Genomic DNA, 22,073 nt, shown 5'->3' on the forward strand with positions numbered 1-22,073 from the left:
TGAGACGCTTTGGCAATTTTGTTGTTATAACATTCATGCCAATAAAGCAAATTGAATTGAAATTGAATTGAATTGAGAGAGAGAGAGAGAGAGAGAGAGTGACAGAGAGTCAGAGAGAGAGAGTCAGAGAGAGAAAGAGAGAGAGAGAGAGAGAGAAGAGCGAGAGAGAGAGAGAGAGAGAGAAGGACAGCATTCTTCATGCTCTTTCTAATGTATTGTAAATGGTTAGATTTAGTTAAAAATCAGTTGAAGACTGAATCTGTGTGTCCTCTTTGGGACAACATTCATTTGTGTTACTTTTCAACAGAGCATTTGTTAATAACATATGTTGTGTTAAAATGCATTGTCATTAACATATATTATGTAAGTATATATTGTGTATATATTGTGTAACACAAATGTGTGTTGTCCCAAAGAAGACACAAAGATGTGTTAAAAATGCTACATCCTTTTTTCTTTTTTTTTTTAGAGCATATGTATTTATGTACATATCATATTTTATTCTGTGTTATTTATTTGATTTGATTTGATCTATTTTGTTTTTGAAGTTTATTTTCATGACAACATTAAAAAAAATTGTGGGGAGAACCCTGTATACATAAATTGTGGCCTCTCTCTTCAACCACATGACTCCAAAGTCCAAACCACAAACAACACAAGAGACCATAAACTATTGGTTGCTAATTGCTGGGAAAACCGTCAAAGAATTTCTATAGCTGCAGTTGGGGACTACTTTCTACCATCATTTTTACCAGCGGCATTTGGACAGGAAGTAAACACTTAGAAGAGGACCGCAGCCCTTCTCTTCCCCCCAGACTTCCTATGGGAAGTTGACCCCCGTCCATTGTGTGTAGAGCTTATGGCTGTCCTAGAATAATTGCAATGCATTTACACACAGATGACCTCAAAACAGAGCACATGCCATATCCTTGGAGGGCAAATCAAAGACCAAAGTCAAGCTAATGCTTTTTGGAGGATGTTGTTTCTGTCTTTTGAGAGGAAATTATAACTTAATATTACGTTTGAATTTAAATCTTTAAAAAGCTAAACGTCATTTATAAAAATAATTTATAAAAATCCACTACTGAAATCTGAAAATCAAAACGCCTAAAAGGAAAAGGAAGAGGGAAATGGTAGTCTAATGCAGAGAGACTGAGGAGGAAGCCCCTGCTGTCCTGATGATGAAGATGGAAAGAGAAAGAAACAACCCCATCCTATATGTCAGTGGTTCTCAACGTGGGGTCCAAGGACCACCAGGGGTCCTTGAGGGGGTTCCAGGGGGTCCCCAGCAAATTTGATGAATTGTTAAACTTCAGCATTATTTCTTTTACAAGAAGTTAACACAGTTAAAGAATGTAGAAGAATGACTGTTTTGATCATAGTTTCACTGTTATCTCTCTACCTACAATACAGATAGTCATGGAATTCTGGACAAAATCATATCTAATAATGAGAATATTCTCAGATTTGGGTTTGAGAGACAAAATCTTATCAAATGGGGGTCTGTGGCCCTAATGTGGAGTAAATTAGGGGTCCTTGATATGAAAAAGGTTGAGAACCACTGCTATATGTAATGTAAAGGCACAGGTGGTACGGGTCCTTTGGTTGGAGAAATATCTAATTGTACAGTTATTTGGGACCACAACACTATTGATTATTGATTATGAGTGTTGCTACTGTTCCTGTTATCGTATGTCAATGTGACAATATCACTCAGTTAACCTCTGTCAGAATGATGGCTCTCCAAATAGAGCTGTGCTAGAGAATTTATTGGCCAGTCAAGGTGGAACATGCGCTGTGATTGGTTCAGAATGTTGTACATATATTCTACAATACAATAATGTCACAATACCTCATATCATTGATCATCTTAATGACATTTACAAAGAAGTCTACTCACCAACTCATTGTTTGATACATACATCATTATATTCTTTATGCTAATATTGTATATAGATATTGTTTTTAGTGATTATTTACTGTGTGAAAACAGTAATCTCTTCTTGTTGCACTAAAACCTCTTTAACCCTCATGGTTCAACAGATACTGAAGATAATGAGGAACCTCCAACTGGCCTTCTGCTATTGGCTGGTCTTTGTGGCAGGTGATGTCACCTTCTATAGAGTACAACAGGTAGTGACATCACCTGGCACCAAAGACCAGCCAATAGCAGAAGGCCAGTTCAGTACCCTACTTTTTACCATTCGATGTCAGGCTTCACCACAAATTTGGGTTTGGGGTTTAGTCACTCTTTAAGCAACAATGTCATTAGCAGTGCTCTGGCAGGTCAGCCTACCCCTCGCACCTCTGCATGTGATGTGGACCGGTCAAGCATCGGAGGAGCTAGCATTGAGATAGCAAACGGAAGCTAACCTCTTGCTGGTGGCTAGCGCAGGAGCTTCTGCACAACCACCAGCTAACATCGGCTTGGCTTTGGTCGAGGAGCCTCACTAGCAGGTGAACGATGGTTTGGAAGAGAAGGTTTCTGTCGCTCCTTCAAGCCAAGTTGGTTTGCTAAATGGAAGTGGCTGCATGATATGGAGGACTTTAGGGCTGCAACTAATGATTATTTTCATTCTCGATTAATCGATTAGTTGTTTGGTCTATAAAATGTCAGAAAATGGTGAAAAATGTGGATCAGTGTTTCCCAAAGCCCAAGATGACGTCCTCAAATGTCTTGTTTTGTCCACAACCCAAAGATATTCAGTTTACTGTCATAGAGGAGGAAAGAAACCAGAAAATATTCACATTTAAGAAGCTGGAATCAGAGAATTTTGACTTATTTTTCTGAAAAAATTACTCAAACCGATGAATCGATTATCAAAATAGTTGGCGATTAATTTAATAGTTGACAACTAATCGATTAATCGATTAATCGTTGCAGCTCTAGAGGACTTTGCCCGCGTTGTGTGTTCTTCTTTGTGGAGAGAGGGTCAATCCAAGAGGATAACAGGCTGGATAACAATTTTGTGAAAAGCAACATGTGGAGCTTTGTAATTACGTATCGGACCCTCATCTGTAAATAATCTGTAGTAAGATAAAAAAAAAAATTTGCTGCCGCTGTGCAGTGTATACATTATGTCCTGTGTGCATAATTACTTGGGTACACGGCTGTGGCTGGCTGAGTACATATGGTTTCAGGGTTTCAAGGTTTGACTTCATATGTTGCAGGTCTAGGTAATTTGTGGCAGAGGCCATAATTTGCTTGGAAATTGTGTCTATTCGGTGTTCAATTGGTATAGTCACATAGTCAGTTAGTTCTGTCAGGAATCACATCATAGCTTTAACCATCCGTTGCAGATGGCAATACAGATTGACTTGGCGGTATGGTTCTACTCTTGGGGATGCGCCCTAATACAGTGGCACAGCATAAGCATAGTAATACGTGGCACATGATACGGAGACCCTCCAGGGTGCATACAAACAGAGCAGGACCAAAGGAGGTGGAGGCTGGGGTGGAGGAGGCTCTGGGAAGTACCAGCAGCGAGCACAGCAGCAACGCACACATCAGCATACAGAATGAATGTGAGTGTGAAGGCCTTCAGTGTCAGCTGACACAGCATAGCATGACTTAGAGTGTCCTGCCAGAAATAGGTCATTTAATTTGGTATCAATTTGTTCTGTTGTCTAGGCCAGTGATTCTCAACCTTTTTCATATCAAGGACCCCTAGTTTAGTCCACATTAGGGCCACGGACTCCTGTTTGATGAGATTTTGTCTCTCGGACCCAAATCTGAGAATATTTTTACTGTTAGATATGATTTTGTCCAGAATTCCAAGACTCTCTGTATTGTAGGTAGAGAGATAACAGTGAAACTATGATCTAAACAGTCATTCTTCTACATTCTCTAACTTCTTGTAAATGAAATGCTGAAGGTTAACAATTCATCAATTTGCTGGGGACCCCTCTGGAACTCCCTCAAGGACCCGTGGTGGTCCCTGGACCCCACGTTTCTAATGAAACAGCTAATGGTCATACAATCATGATAGAAACTTACACGTGAGAAACAACATATATGATATTCTAATGCACCAAATGATGGTCATACAATCATGATAGAAACTTACACGTGAGAAACAACATGTATGATATTCTAATGTACCAACTGATGCTCATACAACTACAATGGAGACTTATGCATGTATGACATTTCTGGGTCGTCATGGTGGACAGACATTTTACAGATAACATTTAAGGAGTAACTAAACCCCAAGTAGTGGGACCCCCTGGAAAGTAGGGTACTGGACTGGCCATCTGCTATTGGCTGGTCTTTGGTGCCAGGTGATGTCACCTTCTATAGAGTACAACAGGTGGTGACATCATCTGGCACAAAAGACCAGCCAATAGCAGATGGCCAGTGCAGTACCCTACTTTTCACTATTAGGTGTCAGGCTTCACCAGAGATTTGGGTGGGGATTACTTACTCTTTAAGAACATCCAAAGCCACTTTTGAAGTGTTGCGCAACGAGACTGACCCACTCTACGTGATTATTTATTCGACAATTATGCTTCTTTCGCTATTTATTGCATAATTTATTAACTGACCAAAAACTGGGAAAAGTGGGCGTTTTTTTTTACATTTAAATTTGCTGTTTCCATTCATCTTTTCTAATCCAATACATCATAATTTGCAAAAAAACAGAAACTTGGATGGAACCAGCTCATGTGTAGCACTCTATAACCACCAGCATTTGCCTAATCTCACCTACCCCCTCCCTTTCTTTTCCCCCCTGTTGAGGAAGAGATATTTCGCTTGAACCTAGCTACCCTCCAGCTGGTTTTAATATGTCCCTGATGACTTAGATGTTGTGAAAACGCCTTGAAACTCAGTGAGCTGTAAGCTTCCCTTGTGGAGGGTGAAGGTGTTTACTGGGGGGGGGGGGGGTAAAAGACAAAGACTACTTGGACTGAAATGCTGACAAAAAACAGAAAACTTGTATTTTTTTGTGCAAGTTCCCAACCATCTAGAAACCTTGTAGGATCGTTTTATAGCAAATCAATACACTAGAAGCATGCCCCCAGTTCCATCTCTCTATTTTCTAGCACTCTGGTCTTACATGATTGTTATATGATCATAGGAATACTGTATGGACAGTATAAGACTCTGTTGCGTGACTAGTCACACTGGATAAGAGGCTGAATGCCTAAAATGTAAAAATGTAAATGTAAACTTCACAGTCTTACCTCGCTTCCCTCATTCTGGGAGTCATTCCCTGACTCCACAGCCGCTACAGCAAAGTTCATGATTCCCAGAGCTCCCAAACTGGATTAACATTCCAGAGCGCTCTCCACGCAGCGGAGTGGAGGAGAAGAAAGTAATGGAGGGAGGTAAAAGACGTAGCGAAATGGGAAATGCAGCGGCTCAGTCCTTCCAGCTTCCAGCTCCGCCGACTCCGCGTTTGTCAGCCGTTTCGGACTCGATCCCATTATTCCACACGGTGAAAATACGGGAACAACACACACACACACACACACATTCACACCTTAACCGTTGGCCCATGTCATCTCTATACGCTTCCTCCACGGCTGGAGTGTGTTTGGAGAGAATTCCCCGGGGCTAGTCTGTGTGTGTGTGTGTGTGTGTGTGTGTGTGTGTGTTCAGTAATGTTTTCTTCTCCGCTTTCCCCACTCTCCATGCCTCTCCTCCTCTCCACATAAAGTTTTTTTTTTTTTTTTTTCTGTACACTCCACTTCTCCACTTCTTGTCTCACTCCACTTAATTTTTTCTGTCACATACATACTTCTCCATCCATCTATCTATCTATCTATCCTGCCCTCTAATTGTTCCCCCTTCTCTCTCTCTCTTTCTCTATTGTATAAAGTTTTCCTCTACATCAATATCAAACACTTTTTTTTATTTTGCTTTTACTATGTTTTTTTCATTCTTATCTAAATTATTCTGCATTTGTTGTTCACATTTTTACTTATCTTATAAAGCAATTTGAAACTCTTTTGATAAGCGCTCTATCAATACAGGGCATATTTGTAGGAAATCCTATTATAATTATTATTCTTTTTTTCACCGCAGTTTGGGTCCAATAACTTGGCGACACATTGGTAACTTTTTTCCTAATTTGGCACATAGATAGTCCTGTTCACTCGCTACTTGGACACAAAGAATGGTACTGATTGGGCCATAGGGGGCGCTGTAGTAAGCCCTCAAAGTTTAAGTTTAAGGCTCAGCCCTGGCATGCTGTTAATCGTAGAGATGTGAAACTTGGTACAGATATGTATCTGGACATATTGAACATTTTTGCCTCTAGAACCCATAATGTCCGTTGATAATTTTTGGCTGCCATTTAGGATTTTTTGGAACACAAACAGCCAATCACGCAACAAACATAAGCTTGAGGCACAGGCATACAAAGCCTACAGCCAATCACACAGAAAGCTGCATACCAACATAAAACACCAACAGCCAATCACATGGCATGAATAACGTTGTTGAGGTACTCTCCCACTCAACAACAACAACAACAACAGAGTGTCCATACTGGAGAGGATAATACAGTAAGTGGTAAGCAGAGCTAAAGATTAGATTAGCAAGACCTAAAACTGAGCAGTGTGGAGAAGAAAAGCAACAGTGATGTAGTAGTGTCACACCACTTCTATCATGTGGAAATGATTTGGCTATCACGTCTGATAAACCGGTCAGCAGCACTGTATGTAAAATATGCAGACTAACTGTGTTAATCACGACGGGAAACATGTTGCTTTAATAAATCAGGCACCGAGTCCGGGGTCTACTCACTGTGTTGGCCAGCTCCAGGTAGTTTCCTTCCATGGGTGCCCAAGCACTTCTCTGGGCCAGGAGCTTGTGGAGGACAGACCCAGGTTGCTCGAGAAACTTCTGGAGCAGGATGGACTGCTGAGGCTGGACATCTGGGCTTTGGAGGTCCCGTGCTCCGGAGTCATACTCCCAGCTTTCTCTGGGTCCTGATAAAGTGCCTAAAGATACAAAGTTGTAGGTGGCTTAAAGGAGTAGTTCACCCAAAAAATGAAAATTCTGTCATCATCTTCTCACCTTCATGCCAGTTGAAACCAAGGTTATTATCGTTAATGAAAACATTTTCGTTAACTGAAATAAAAATAAAAACGAGGCTTTACAAAAAAACAATAACTGAAACTGTATTGTGTTTACAAAACTAACTAAAATAAACTAAAATTATAGAGAAAACGTCTTTAGTTTGCGTCTTTGTCAATTTATTTCATACATAAGCCTAGTATTTTGAATTTTTGAAACCCCCCCCCCGATAAATACCCCATATTACAAAAAAAGACTAAAACTAACACTGAAATTAATAAGAACTAAACTAAAACTAAGCATTTTAAAAAAATAAAAACTAAACTAAACTAGCAAACCCGATTTAAAAACGAATTAAAACTAAACTGAAATTGAAAACAAAAAGTCAAAACGAAATAAAAATAAAAACTATAGCAGCCATAGCAGCCTTCTCCAAAACAACTGAAGTTAGTGGGGACCAGTTCTTCAGAGTTCCACAAAGTATATTTACACCATCATTTAGTGCAAATCTTAACTACAGCTGATTGATTTGCATCAAATAATGGTGTATAGGTCTTTCTATTCACAGTGTGATTGTTTGACTGTTTTTGTTTTGGAACTCTAAAGAACAGGTCCCCATTGACTTCAGTTGTTTTGGATTTTGAAAAAATTTGGAGATGGAGACAAGCAAGCAAGAATAAGGAGTGTTAAAAGTCATTCCCTTACATTATTCCATTGGCCATAGAACATTCATGTAAGGGCAAATTGCGTGGAAAAGAAATGGAATGAGAGCTAAAATAGATGTAGAAAGGATTTTTTTTAAAGAACATGTAGACTTAACAGGTAGGAGGCTAGAATGCTTCTTAGCTTCTACTGGGATTTGGTGATCTTTGGATAAAAAAGGGTCCTCTGGTTATTATGTGGAAAAATTTGAGATCCAAGGCACTCCCAAAATCACACTAAAAGCCAATTAAAAGCCAAAACAAAGTTCAAATTAATAGCATTTATTCTACTTGCCTAGTAATAATTAGTAAAAAAAAAAAAAACAAACACGTCAATTGGCCTCATGGTAACGGTATAACAAGCAACTTTACATCGTAGAGACAAAATTTCCCCTGGATTCCTTGGCATCTATCCATATAGGCCATGCCCATTTCCGTCTGACTAGATTTTCCGCCATTTTTTCCAAAACTGTTTTTCACTACTTTCTAATAAATTTTGTCCAATCTTCACCAAATTTGGCACACAACCTATCTGGACTGTCCTGCACAAAAGTTATTGAATGGATTTTTGATACTCCTTACTGTTTGGCCACAATTGGTCACGAAAGTTCACAAAAACATTGCGGATGTGGCCTATTTTACAAAAACTTCCATAACTCAAGGATGCTATGATAACCAAATTTGGTGGACAAGTGCAGGCAGCAGCTCTGAGTGAACCTGCAAAATGTGGTGGCGCTATAGCAGCATCATAACTACAAATGGCCATAACTCATTGGCTTTATGTCTGACACACTTTAAATTTTGCACACTTCATCTTTGTGGTCTGCAAAGTACACGATTGTGAGTTCAAATGACTCCCCTACTCTTTTCTGTTGCATTTTTTCACTATATTTGCAGTAGACAGATACAAATGAGTGAGCAGAAAATTATACCGCAGGCTACCATTTTCTGGAGACACTTGGTCACATGAGGTTGCAGAGAATAGTGCATTCTCTGCAAGCTCACACTAATATCATTAATAGTATGGTCCACTAATCATAATGTCTTAGGTTTCTCATCTTTGGACAAAGTAACATGTGCTTGGACCCCATTCATTGCCGCATCCGTATTTTTAACTTGTATTTTCTTGTATGTTTGTTTATATTGTTGACTTTTTTTGTTGAGTCATGTTTGCTTTTGCATCTTGTGCGCAGTCATGTTTTACAGGTCATGACATGGTGCTCTGAGATGGTCGTCAGTAATCACTTCCATCTGTTTACTATATGATACCATTTACTCATTGTGCACTTCTATGGGCTGATGAAGGCCATGTCCCAGGATTCAGTGCGCATTAAGGCCGTTTCACGTCTCTTCCGTGGATATATTTGTTTTCTCTCTCTGCAGTTTGCAGGGTGGTCAGGACTAGAATGAGCTGTGCACTGTGATTGACAGACAGTAGGCACGCCTCCTCGCAGAGAGCTCGCCTGATTGGTCGAGGCCTACCGGGAGCGGTGAGATTTTGGAGAGCCTGAAAACAGAGGCAGGGGCGATCACAGAGGCCTGATCTTCTCTCAGACCATCCAAATTACTCATGGCTGAAGAGGTGTTATGAAATTTTCACCAAATAATACAAAAAGAAATTTGCCTACCCTAGCTTTAAGGTCTTGTTCTCTGAAGTGCAGCAGTAGTAAGAATGTTAGTTTCAGTTTCTATCGCCTGGTGTGATGATGAAGCGCCATTGCACTGTTTCTACATGTCTTCTTGGGCTGATTAATCAATAAATTGTTTGAATAGCCATTGATTAATCACTCCAATAATTGTCAGATTATCATTTGTTACAGTCCTGAAACCTACATGACATTTAGGCCTATAACTATTGTCTAAGGCAGTGATTCTCAACCTTTTTCACATCAAGGTCCCCAAATGTAGTCCACATTAGGGCCACAGACCCCCGTTTGATGAGATTTTGTCTCTCGGACCCAAATCTGAGAATATTTTTATTGTTAGATATGATTTTGTCCAGAATCCCATGACTACCTGTGTTATAGGTAGAGAGGTAACAGTCAAACTATGATCAAAACAGTCATTCTTCTACATTCTCTATTTCAGTGATTCTCAACCTTTTTCATATCAAGGACCCTAATTTAGTCCACATTAGGGCCACGGACCCCCGTTTAATATGATTTTGTCTCTCTGACCCAAATCTGAGAATATTTTTTGATATGATTTTGTCCAGAATTCCACGACTATCTGTATTATAGGCAGAGCGATAACAGTGAAATACAGTATGATCAAAATAGCCATTCTTGCACATTCTCCAATTATGTTCACTTCAACTTTAACAAGTCAATCAATTTGCCTGGGGACCCCCCTGGAACCCCCCCCTCAAGGACCCCAGGTGGATCCCCGGACCCCCACGTTGAGAACCACTGCTCTATTTGTGTTCACTTCTTGCAAATGAAATAATGCTGAAGTTTAACAATTCATCAAATTTGCCTGGGACAACCCCCCTGGAACCCCGCTCAAGGACCCTCGGTGGTCCCGGGACCCCACAATGAGAAGGTGACACCCACCCAGGCTGTTGTCGCTGCTGGTCGGTAAGGAGGAGACGCACTGCCGGAGCTTGTCCTCCTCCTTCCTGATCTCCTGGAGGAGCTGCATGCGGCAGCGGCTGAACTCCTCGAAGGAGATCCGGCCCCGCTCGTCGGCCCCGAGCTGGTTCATGACCTCCGCCACCGAGTCCTCCATGTTGAGCTGGCGACACATCATCAGCAGGTCGTTCCTGGAGGAGGGGGGAGGACAAGAAGGCGGTTTGTAGGACGGGTTTGGTTTGGCTTTAACATGTTTGGAAAGGTTGAATAGATTTAAGAGGGACAGATCCAAGACTAGCTGGGTTTCCGTCCATGTATTTTTTATGTAAATATGAAAGCATCAATTTAGAAAAGTTGAACAGAACAAATACATTTTGAGAAAATTTCCGAAGTACAAAAAAAATTCTACTCTCATTTGAAGTGGAAAAGCTTTTTGGAAAATTATGCGATAAATTCATAAAATTAAATGAATTTTGCCATGTGCATTTCTTTGTTTTGGTCCAATAACTTCTTTGAAGACATTTAATGTTTTCTGATGGATGTGTTTTTCTCTGATGTTGACAAAGCCTATTTATTGTGTTGTTATTTTTTCTGATATTTCTAAATTGTGAATTTGTTTGAAATTCACTTGACAGGCTAGATGGAAACAGAGCTACTGTCTCACTAAAGCTGAATTTAATATTGTCACACCGTTAATAATTCTGTTTCATTTCTGAATAGGTTCAGCATTAGATATGATGTGTGCTACAATTGAATCTACAACTCCAGGTGAGCTTTGAGTCAAGGTCATTATAAATACTAAGACAACACAGTTTTCACCTCACTATCAAACCAAACCCCTTAATTGTATCCTTGAAATGTCCTTAATTTCTCCATTACATAAACATGAATTATCCATTAAAAATAACATAGCTTTAAATAAGGTCAGTATCATGGGTTTATAAGGGGTTTATTCATGGGTTGATTCACAGAGACGCTAGTAATTAAGGGATTTTTCATGCCTTTTGTTCATGGTTTACATGGTTTTTAAGTGGAAATTAATGGGAAGTTTTTGTCTCCCTGAATTTTTCATTAGAAAGTAAGGAGTCAAGATTAAGGGGGTGTTTAAGGGAGTTCCGATGGGATCTCCTCCATTAATAACTCGCTTTAATTACTTTTATGGGGATTTTGCATGGATTAAGGGGTGAATTGATGTAAATTTATGAAAATGTAAGGTTATTTAAGGGATTACTTGTTTGTTTTATAGTCCCCAAGCCACGTACTTTACTGCCAGGAGGAATAATGTTCTGATACAGGCGTCTTACGTTAGCACCAAATATGACGCAACGTTCAGAAACGTTATTTTAAAAATAGCTTCCCAAGTGAGGCTGCTGCGGGTGAGGTGACAGGAAACAGCCTTGTGCCTTTAGAAAACGCATCTTCGGAGTCACACTGGTATTTCAAGCTCTAGGCCTACCAACCTAGGTGTAGCCTGTCTAATCAAAGAGCATGCTGTGCAAACCAGCGGTAGGAGAAAGCAGTATATGTTGAAATGTGACCAGTTACAAGTCATTTTTTACATGAATAAATACCATTAGCATAAGAAGCTAGAGCAACTATGATGCTATAACTTCGCTGCGCTGTTAACGCCTGCTGCTTTGGGTGGCTGGAAGAAAAAAAGTTGGAGCACCGCGGCCTGTATTAAATACCAACACATTCACCATATATGCTCATACGTGCAGATGTTCTACGGCCCAGGTTATGTTAAGTCCAGCTGACAATAGCATGTCGGGGAGTGGACCCAAAAGTTTGGAAATTTGTTCCAAGTCCGCTGCCAGTGTCAAGCCGCCACAATAACATACATTACTTCCGGTCAGAAGTTTCAAAATAAAATCCTTATTGGCGAACATCAGTTTCTTGAGCGATACTAAGTGCCAAAGTTATAATAATGATCATAGGCAACAAAGATTCTGCAATGAATTAAAATAAAATTGTAGTTTTGTTTTTTTTAAATGTCCTCTACAGGGGTTGTTTGTTCTGTACGCACCTCAATTCTGCCTTAAAAGGATAATTCCTATTATTTCCAACCTGGGCCTTATTTTCCTATAGCTTTGGCCATCATGCTGATTGATTTTGATCAAAATTGCATTGCTTACTTCACTGTAGAGCTACCTACCTCTCAGTTTGCTGGGAGCGCTGCACTTCTATAGAGCTATTTACATAGTCTACTGTGGTTCACCAAGTGATTTTCCCCATGTTAGCCACCTGTCCAACTTCATTCTACTGTTGATTGCATTGTTGTTAATTTTATCTCTGAATGTCCTTAATTTCTCATTACATAAACATGAATTATCCATTAAAAATAACACAGCTTTCAAAAAAAATTAAGTTAGTATCATGGGTTTTTAAGGGATTTATTCATGGGTTGATTCGTGGAGACACTAATTAAGGGATTTCTCATGCCTTTTATTCATGGTTTACATGATTATTGAGTGGGACTCAACATGTAAAGCAAAGTCAAGACTCCACAGCACCATCTTGAGGCCATGGAGCTATACGAGTAAGTGTGTGAGCAATGCCATAAAGTATCAAATGGACTGATAGGACATGATAATTGTCCATATATTGTTGATAATTCTGGAAAATAACAGGAATTATCCTTTAATCCCGTTTCCCCAACCGTGACACGTTTTACGCTTTTATTTTGAAGACATTATTGCTTCACTTCCGGTCACAGCCTGGCTAATTGTGGCGCAACGCAGTTCGCTGCCTTTAGGTCTACTGTACACAGCCAGGGAGAAAACAGGGCTCGTCTCTACATAAGGAAGAATAGAGTGAGTAGAGGAGAGGAGAGGAGAGGATAAATAACGTTACCGGTTGAGAAAGCCGTCTCCGTCTCCGTCGCAGGTCTTAAACAGCCGCCGTATCTTCTCCTCCTCCCCGGTGTTGGAGGTATCACTGCTACCGCTGCTCACACTCTGCGCTGCGGCCGCCATGATCCTCCTGTAGTCCGCTGCGTGAAAATGTAGTCCATTCTACGAGTCTGTAGTTAAACTGAAGCACCTCGAATCCACTACGTTAACGTGTAGGCCGAGTCCAATATGCCGAATTTCTCTCATTTAAATTTCCCTTATTAATGCGCTCCTTAAAATGACATAGCTATGTAAACCATTACTAATATTGTTTGCCATATTTCAGTTTTGTTTATCTGTGTTATGCTGTTTCTGATTGGATATTTTCTATTGTAGATACTGAATTGTTTGATAGCCTACTGTTTTGTAGGTCTACTTGGAAGGAAATATAGGAAATAAAACTGATATAATTTCTCATATAGGATGCAAACATGTTTCTTAATTCTAAATTTTGATTCATATTTTGCTCGTAGGATAGTGAGATTAATTCAGGATACAGCCTTTGATTTATTAAAACTAGTAAAAGTAAGGATATAGTTTTCAAACTTAAAGCAAAATCAGCAACACATGATGATAAAACCACAGATATATTTCCAGAATCTGAATGAATGAGAAAATATTTTTTCCTTGCTCTGGCTTCTATTGAAAATTGCGGGGAAGTGTGTGTGTGTGTGTGTGTGTGTGTGATAACTCCAAAAAGTTATGAAAGAATTTGCATGAAACTTCGTGTAAAATCTGGTCATGGGGAAAGGAAGAGCTGATTAACTTTTCACATCGATTGGTCAAATAAAAGGGGGCGTGGCAGTGGGCGTGGCTTCTCATACTAATGCGTAATAACTTAGGAACAGATTCACGCAACGCCATCAAACTTTGTGGCCAATCAGCAGACAGAAGTGGAGGCAAAACCATCCATAGGGATTGGCTTGAATATTCGGTTCAGCATTCACCATGAAAGGATTCACTGATTGGAAACATGCAACTGAGACTAGTAAGGGGTTGAGCAAGCAGGCTTCCTCTAAATCAGTGGTTCTCAACGTGGGGTCCGGGGACCACCAGGGGTCCTTGAGGGGGTTCCAAGGGGTCCTCAGCAAATTGATGCATTTTTAAACTTCACCATTATTTCATTTACAATGAGTTAACACAATTGGAGAATGTAGAAGAATGACTGTTTTGATCATAGTTTCACTGTTATCTCTCTACCTACAATAAAGATAGTCCTGGAATTCTGGACAAAATCATATCCAACAATAAAAATATTGTCAGATATGAGCCCGAGAGACAAAATCTCATCTCTCTCAGTGGGGGTCCGTGGCCCTAATGTAGACTAAAATAGGGGTCCTTGATATGAAAAAGGTTGAGAATCACTGCTCTAAATCAGTGGTTCTCAACGTGGGGTCCGGGGACCACCAGGGGTCCTTGAGGGGGTTCCAGGAGGTCCCCAGCAAATTGATGAATTGTTAAACTTCATCATTTTTTCATTGAGAATGTAGAAGAATGGCTGTTTTGATCATAGTTTCTCTGTTATGTCTCTTCCTACAACACAGACAGTCATGGAATTCTGGACAAAATCATATCTAACAATAAAAATATTCTCCCATTTGGATCTGAGAGGCAAAATCTCATCAAATGGGGGTCTGTGGCTCTAATGTGGACTAAATTAGGAGTCCTTGATAAGAAAAAGGTTGAGAATCACTGCTCTAAATAATATGAGATGTGAATCTATGTGGAAAAAAATCCAAAAGACGCAGACAGACAGGTACAGAGATCAGCACTCAGATATTATATGATCGAATGTTTGACATGATCGAGTAAACCAGATGCCATGTGACAGATGAAAATGCAGACACTGGAGTTTTTCTCTCTTTATTTGAATATACTTTGCGGAAAGATCATCACCTGGCCGAAGTAACCCAATCCAATCTGTCAATCATATTGACAGAGGAAATATAGTCGGGGGAATCATAGAACACCATCAAAGTGTGGAGGTAGAGACTGTGGATTCTCTTCAATCAATCAATTCTCTTCAATCACCAACTTCCATGCCAGTTGAGGAGGCAGCTGAAGTTCTCCATATCTTGCAGTCTCTACGAACCAGTAATCCCTTAAAATAACCTTACATGTTCATTCATTGACATTAATTCACCCCTTCATTCATGCAAAATCCCCTTAAAATGAATTAAGGGAGTTATTAATGGGGGAGATCCCATCGGAACCTCCTTAAACACGACCTTAATATTGACTCCTTACTTTCTAATTTTATGAAAAATGAAGGGAGACAGGAACTTTTCCATTAATTTCCTCTTAACGCTGTAAACCATGAACAAAAGGCAATGAAAAGTCCCTTAATTACTAGTGTCTCTGTGCATCAACCATGCATGAATAAATCCCTTATAAACCCATGATAGCCTACTAACCATACTTTTTTTAAAGCTGTGTTATTTTTAATGGATAATTCATGTTTATGTAATGGAGAAATGAAGGAGATTTCAGGGATAAAAGTAAGGGGTTTGGAGTAGTAGTGAGAACCGGCCAGTCACAAGAGGTAGACGGGTTTGGAAAAAAAAAACGAGCCAAACTCGAAAACGCAGCAGCATTTGGATGCACTTCAGCAATAAAAGCAACGATAAAGCGGACTGCAATATTTGTCTTCTAATATTAAGTGTTGCATGAATTGCATTCAAGGCAAGGCAACTTTAATTACATAACATTTCACACTGAGGGTAAATTCAAAGTAGTAAATTCACTGCTTTTCAACAGCTCTCGGAAAGGAAGGGAGCCATAAGATCTGGCTCCCTTCAAAGAGCCGTAATTCCCATCACTACAGCCTTGGACCCGGAGGCCGACAGAGAGAACTTTATGGATATAGCTAGCTAAACTAAAACCTCTACTGGAGCTAAACTGGTTGAATGTTGAGTGTATCGTGGGCTGCCAGTTCCTTGTCAATACACTGAGTGAAAGTGAACAAATATGGAACGGTTTCACTTCATGTTATTGAAACAGTGCTGTTTGAGTTAGTATCTCAAAATAATGAGAAACTTTCTCAAGAGAGACTTAGAGAAAGTTTCTCATTATTTTGAGATACTACGTCATTATTTTGAGATACTAAGTCATTATTTTGAGATACTAAGTCATTATTTTGAGATACTAAGTCATTATTTTGAGATACTAAGTCGTTATTATGTGAAAGTTTCTCATTATTTTGAGATACTAAGTCATTATTTTGAGATACTAAGTCATTATTTTGAGAAAGTTTCTCATTATTTTGAGATACTAAGTCATTATTTTGAGATACTAAGTCATTATTTTGAGAAAGTTTCTCATTATTTTGAGATACTAAGTCATTATTTTGAGATACTAAGTCGTTATTATGTGAAAGTTTCTCATTATTTTGAGATACTAAGTCATTATTTTGAGATACTAAGTCGTTATTATGTGAAAGTTTCTCATTATTTTGAGATACTAAGTCATTATTTTGAGAAAGTTTCTCATTATTTTGAGATACTAAGTCGTTATTTTGTGAAAGTTTCTCATTATTTTGAGATACTAAGTCATTTTTTTGAGAAAGTCTCATTATTTTGAGATACTAAGTCGTTATTATGTGAAAGTTTCTCATTATTTTGAGATACTAAGTCATTATTTTGAGATACTAAGTCATTATTTTAAAAAGTTTCTCATTATTTTGAGATACTAAGTCATTATTTTAAAAAGTTTCTCATTATTTTGAGATACTAACTCATTATTTTGAGATACTAAGTCATTATTTTGAGATACTAAGTCATTATTTTGAGATACAAGTCGTTATTATGAGAAAGTTTCTCATTATTTTGAGATACTAACTCATTATTTTGAGATACCATTATTTTGAGAAAGTTTCTCATTATTTTGAGATACTAACTCATTATTTTGAGATACTAACTCATTATTTTGAGATACAAAGTCATTATTCTGAGATACTAACTCACTGTTTTGAGATACTAACTCATTATTTTGAGATACTAAGTCATTATTTTGAGAAAGTTTCTCATTATTTTGAGATACTAAGTCATTATTTTGACTAAGTTCCTCATTATAATGACTTACAGGATCTTTTTTTTTCATCACACTGGCGGAAATGGGCTTCCATAGTTTTGTGTTAAAAAAAATGGAAAATTTCAGCTTGAAACCGTCGACAGCAAGAACAAATCCTGTACCCCTCTGAAACGGCGTTTCTCGGGGCACGTTCAAATGCCCCAAAACGTAGCAAACGGGAAGTTTAAAAGGAAACGGTAGTGCATTGAACGTCCTGTTGCAAAGTGTTTGTTATTACGCGGTGTTAGTGGCTGAGACCATGGGCTGAGACACGATTCAGGCGTGACGGGCGTTTGTACATAGCCAATGAAAATGTCACCCTGCACGGGGTCAAACCGGTGCAAAACGTTTCACACCTGTTGGGAGTAAACGTTTTGCACCGTAGCAAAACGGAGAAAACGTTGAACGTGCCCCAGCTGGAAGGCGCGATGTATGGCACTCGCAGAGGGTGGCGGTAATGTACTTACAACGCTGGTTGCCAACCGCCGTTAAAAGACAAGAAGAAGAAGGAGGAGGAAGAGGAGGAGGAGGCAGTGGACAGCCAAGAGGTTTTGGGTTTGGCTTGTTGGCGAGTGCTACAGGAGCCAACTGGTGCAGGTATTGTTATTGCATTTCTACTCTGTGGCAAGGTTGGATGTGAAACTATTATAGTACTAATTTAGTGTCTAAGTTACTTAGGATAAAGGTGGATATGAAAACAGCTCTCGGAAAGGAAGGGAGCCATAAGATCTGGCTCCCTTCAAAGAGCCGTAATTCCCATCACTACAGCCTTGGACCCGGAGGCCGACAGAGAGAACTTTATGGATATAGCTAGCTAAACTAAAACCTCTACTGGAGCTAAACTGGTTGAATGTTGAGTGTATCGTGGGCTGCCAGTTCCTTGTCAATACACTGAGTGAAAGTGAACAAATATGGAACGGTTTCACTTCATGTTATTGAAACAGTGCTGTTTGAGTTAGTATCTCAAAATAATGAGAAACTTTCTCAAGAGAGACTTAGAGAAAGTTTCTCATTATTTTGAGATACTACGTCATTATTTTGAGATACTACGTCATTATTTTGAGATACTAAGTCATTATTTTGAGATACTACGTCATTATTTTGAGATACTAAGTCATTATTTTGAGATACTAAGTCATTATTTTGAGATACTAAGTCATTATTTTGAGATACTAAGTCGTTATTATGTGAAAGTTTCTCATTATTTTGAGATACTAAGTCATTATTTTGAGAAAGTTTCTCATTATTTTGAGATACTAAGTCATTATTTTGAGATACTAAGTCGTTATTATGTGAAAGTTTCTCATTATTTTGAGATACTAAGTCATTATTTTGAGATACTAAGTCGTTATTATGTGAAAGTTTCTCATTATTTTGAGATACTAAGTCATTATTTTGAGAAAGTTTCTCATTATTTTGAGATACTAAGTCGTTATTTTGTGAAAGTTTCTCATTATTTTGAGATACTAAGTCATTATTTTGAGAAAGTCTCATTATTTTGAGATACTAAGTCGTTATTATGTGAAAGTTTCTCATTATTTTGAGATACTAAGTCATTATTTTGAGATACTAAGTCATTATTTTAAAAAGTTTCTCATTATTTTGAGATACTAAGTCATTATTTTAAAAAGTTTCTCATTATTTTGAGATACTAACTCATTATTTTGAGATACTAAGTCATTATTTTGAGATACTAACTCATTATTTTGAGATACAAGTCGTTATTATGAGAAAGTTTCTCATTATTTTGAGATACTAACTCATTATTTTGAGATACCATTATTTTGAGAAAGTTTCTCATTATTTTGAGATACTAACTCATTATTTTGAGATACTAACTCATTATTTTGAGATACAAAGTCATTATTCTGAGATACTAACTCACTGTTTTGAGATACTAACTCATTGTTTTGAGATACTAACTCATTATTTTGAGATACTAACTCATTATTTTGAGATACTAAGTCATTATTTTGAGAAAGTTTCTCATTATTTTGAGATACTAAGTCATTATTTTGACTAAGTTCCTCATTATAATGACTTACAGGATCTTTTTTTTTCATCACACTGGCGGAAATGGGCTTCCATAGTTTTGTGTTAAAAAAAATGGAAAATTTCAGCTTGAAACCGTCGACAGCAAGAACAAATCCTGTACCCCTCTGAAACGGCGTTTCTCGGGGCACGTTCAAATGCCCCAAAACGTAGCAAACGGGAAGTTTAAAAGGAAACGGTAGTGCATTGAACGTCCTGTTGCAAAGTGTTTGTTATTACGGGGTGTTAGTGGCTGAGACCATGGGCTGAGACACGATTCAGGCGTGACGGGCGTTTGTACATAGCCAATGAAAATGTCACCCTGCACGGGGTCAAACCGGTGCAAAACGTTTCACACCTGTTGGGAGTAAACGTTTTGCACCGTAGCAAAACGGAGAAAACGTTGAACGTGCCCCAGCTGGAAGGCGCGATGTATGGCACTCGCAGAGGGTGGCGGTAATGTACTTACAACGCTGGTTGCCAACCGCCGTTAAAAGACAAGAAGAAGAAGGAGGAGGAAGAGGAGGAGGAGGCAGTGGACAGCCAAGAGGTTTTGGGTTTGGCTTGTTGGCGAGTGCTACAGGAGCCAACTGGTGCAGGTATTGTTATTGCATTTCTACTCTGTGGCAAGGTTGGATGTGAAACTATTATAGTACTAATTTAGTGTCTAAGTTACTTAGGATAAAGGTGGATATGAAAACACGACCCGTTTGTTGTCGAGGCGTCTTTACAAACCGAAACCATGCTAACGCTAGTCGCTAATTTACACTAACTCTAACGTTAGCTGGCTGAAATCAATATAATCTACTCAGTGCTAGCTGTAAGTTAAGGCAGGCTAACTCTCTTTACAGAGATTTCAGCCTACTTAACGCTTGGTTCAGACTAGCCCCGTTGAGACTGGCACTACACTGCGTATGGGTGCCAGTCCTGAGGCGTTCCATTAAAACACCGGGTTTATAGAATCTTTGCGGCACTTTGACTTAATTTAGGCAATGTTTCCAGACCGAATTTTGCCATTCTGACAATCTTTCTGAAGTCCTCGAACCCTCTTCTGTTACCCGCGGAAATCGTATTGTTTTAGTATTTGCAATAAAGTATAGAATGTCACCTTCGTGTGGCTTGCCCTAGTTGTTTTCATATGCATGTCACTTTCATATGCTGCCACTCTTCTTCTACGCCTCTTCCCTGTCAGCCTTTTGGGAACAGGGAAGAAGCGTAGAAGAAGAGTAACGGCTCTGTTTAAGACGTACATATAAAAACAGCGGGGAGAAGGCACACAAAGGTGAGATTTTATTCTTTATTGCAAATATTTTCACACAATATGTTTTACTTGTGTAACAGAAAAGGGTTCAAGGATTTCAGAAAGCTTATTAGACTGGCAAATTTCGGTCTGGAAACCTTGCCTGCGTGAAGTCAAATTGCCGGAAAGATGCGACCAACACAGTTTTTTAACGGAACTCCTCGGGACTAACGGGGCTAGTTCACATGCAGCTTTAAATCCCCAGTGCACAGTAATGCACAGTATTTATTAAATGACTCGCTTTTATTCAATGAATCTAAGATAATGCATTTAAAATTGTCCAAAATATGGATTTATTTGTTCCAAATGGTGTTGCAAAGATATGGAGCCACTTGAAAAAAGTTTTGCCAGTTTTGCTGTACTGTGGGTGATGTGGGCACCAGGGCTGCAACTAACGATTATTTTCATTGTCGATTCATCTGTCGATTATTTTCTCGATTAATCGATTAGTTGTTTGGTCTATAAAATGTCATCATAAAATCTCATAAAATGAGGTATGGTAGGAATATTATTTGAATATTTCTGTTGTGTTTGACATCACACCTAACATTACCATTCGGTTCAATGAGATGAACATTCATTTGATTATTTAACGTGATTTTGCATACATGAACCATATCGTGATATATATTGATACTGAGAAAAATCCTTATGATTATCGTGATATTGATTTCAACCATATCGCCCAGCCCTAATATGAGGCTACAATTTCACAGTACGTCCACCTCCTTAGACTAGACTACACCACTGCTAGGTGTGCATTGTACCAGAGGTTCTCAACGTGGGGTCCAGCGAATTGTTAAACTTCAGCATTATTTCATTTACAAGAAGTGAACACAATTAGAGAATGTAGAAGAATGACTGTTTTGATCATAGTTTTTCTGTTATCTCTCAATACAATACAGATGGAATTCTGGACAAAATCATATCTAACAATAAAAATATTCTCAGATTTGGGTTCGAGAGACAAAATATAATCAAATGGGGCTCCGTGGTTCTATTGTGGACTAAATTAGGGGTCAGTGATATGAAAAAGGTTGAGAAGCACTGCATTATACCATTTCTTAAGTGCAGCAACAAGGGGATTAATTGGTTGCTTGTGTTCAAGGCTTAAAACAATTAATCTGAGTATAAAATTTTAACATTTCTATAGGTAATTCATGTAAAAATTTTAGCCAGCACTGGGTGGACACTGCTGTCACAGTGGTAAGTTAAAGCATTTCTGTCTTGCAGTGCATCATGTCACATCACGGTACAGCCTCGCACAGACCGCCTAAAGGCCAGAGCAGATCGTCTGCGGCCTCCATTTCCAAAGGACTCAAAGACATCTGCATAGATGAAGAAGTCAAGATAGGTGTGACCCTGTCTCTGGAGAAGTTCCAGTACAGTGAGCAGAAAGGTACTTGAGAGTGACCAGTGTTTTTGTTGTTTTTGTCATGGTGCTCAAATTTCAAAAATGGTCTTTTTTTTTATATTTAATTGTTCCTC

At 38.9% G+C, this 22,073-nt stretch overlaps 1 protein-coding gene across 1 annotated transcript in view; it reads right to left on the reverse strand.

Annotated features, from left to right (window-relative positions):
- mcc (MCC regulator of WNT signaling pathway) overlaps window positions 1-13,275 on the reverse strand; it is a gene marked incomplete at its 3' end in the record, with an annotated part of 34,717 nt that extends 21,442 nt beyond the window's left edge. The window contains exons 1-3 of the mRNA XM_071515347.1: window positions 13,149-13,275; window positions 10,278-10,486; window positions 6,752-6,948 (exon numbers count right to left, since the gene is read on the reverse strand). Coding sequence (XP_071371448.1) covers window positions 6,752-6,948; window positions 10,278-10,486; window positions 13,149-13,270 — 528 coding nt within the window. The remainder of the gene's footprint in view (window positions 1-6,751; window positions 6,949-10,277; window positions 10,487-13,148) is intronic.
- Between the last annotated feature and the right edge of the window lie 8,798 nt (window positions 13,276-22,073).

This window comes from Centroberyx affinis, unplaced genomic scaffold (assembly GCF_046629955.1).
Source record: "Centroberyx affinis isolate AG114_WGS23_722 - 3 ecotype Tasmania unplaced genomic scaffold, CSIRO-AGI_Caff_v1 ptg000345l_1, whole genome shotgun sequence".
Taxonomy (NCBI): domain Eukaryota; kingdom Metazoa; phylum Chordata; class Actinopteri; order Beryciformes; family Berycidae; genus Centroberyx; species Centroberyx affinis.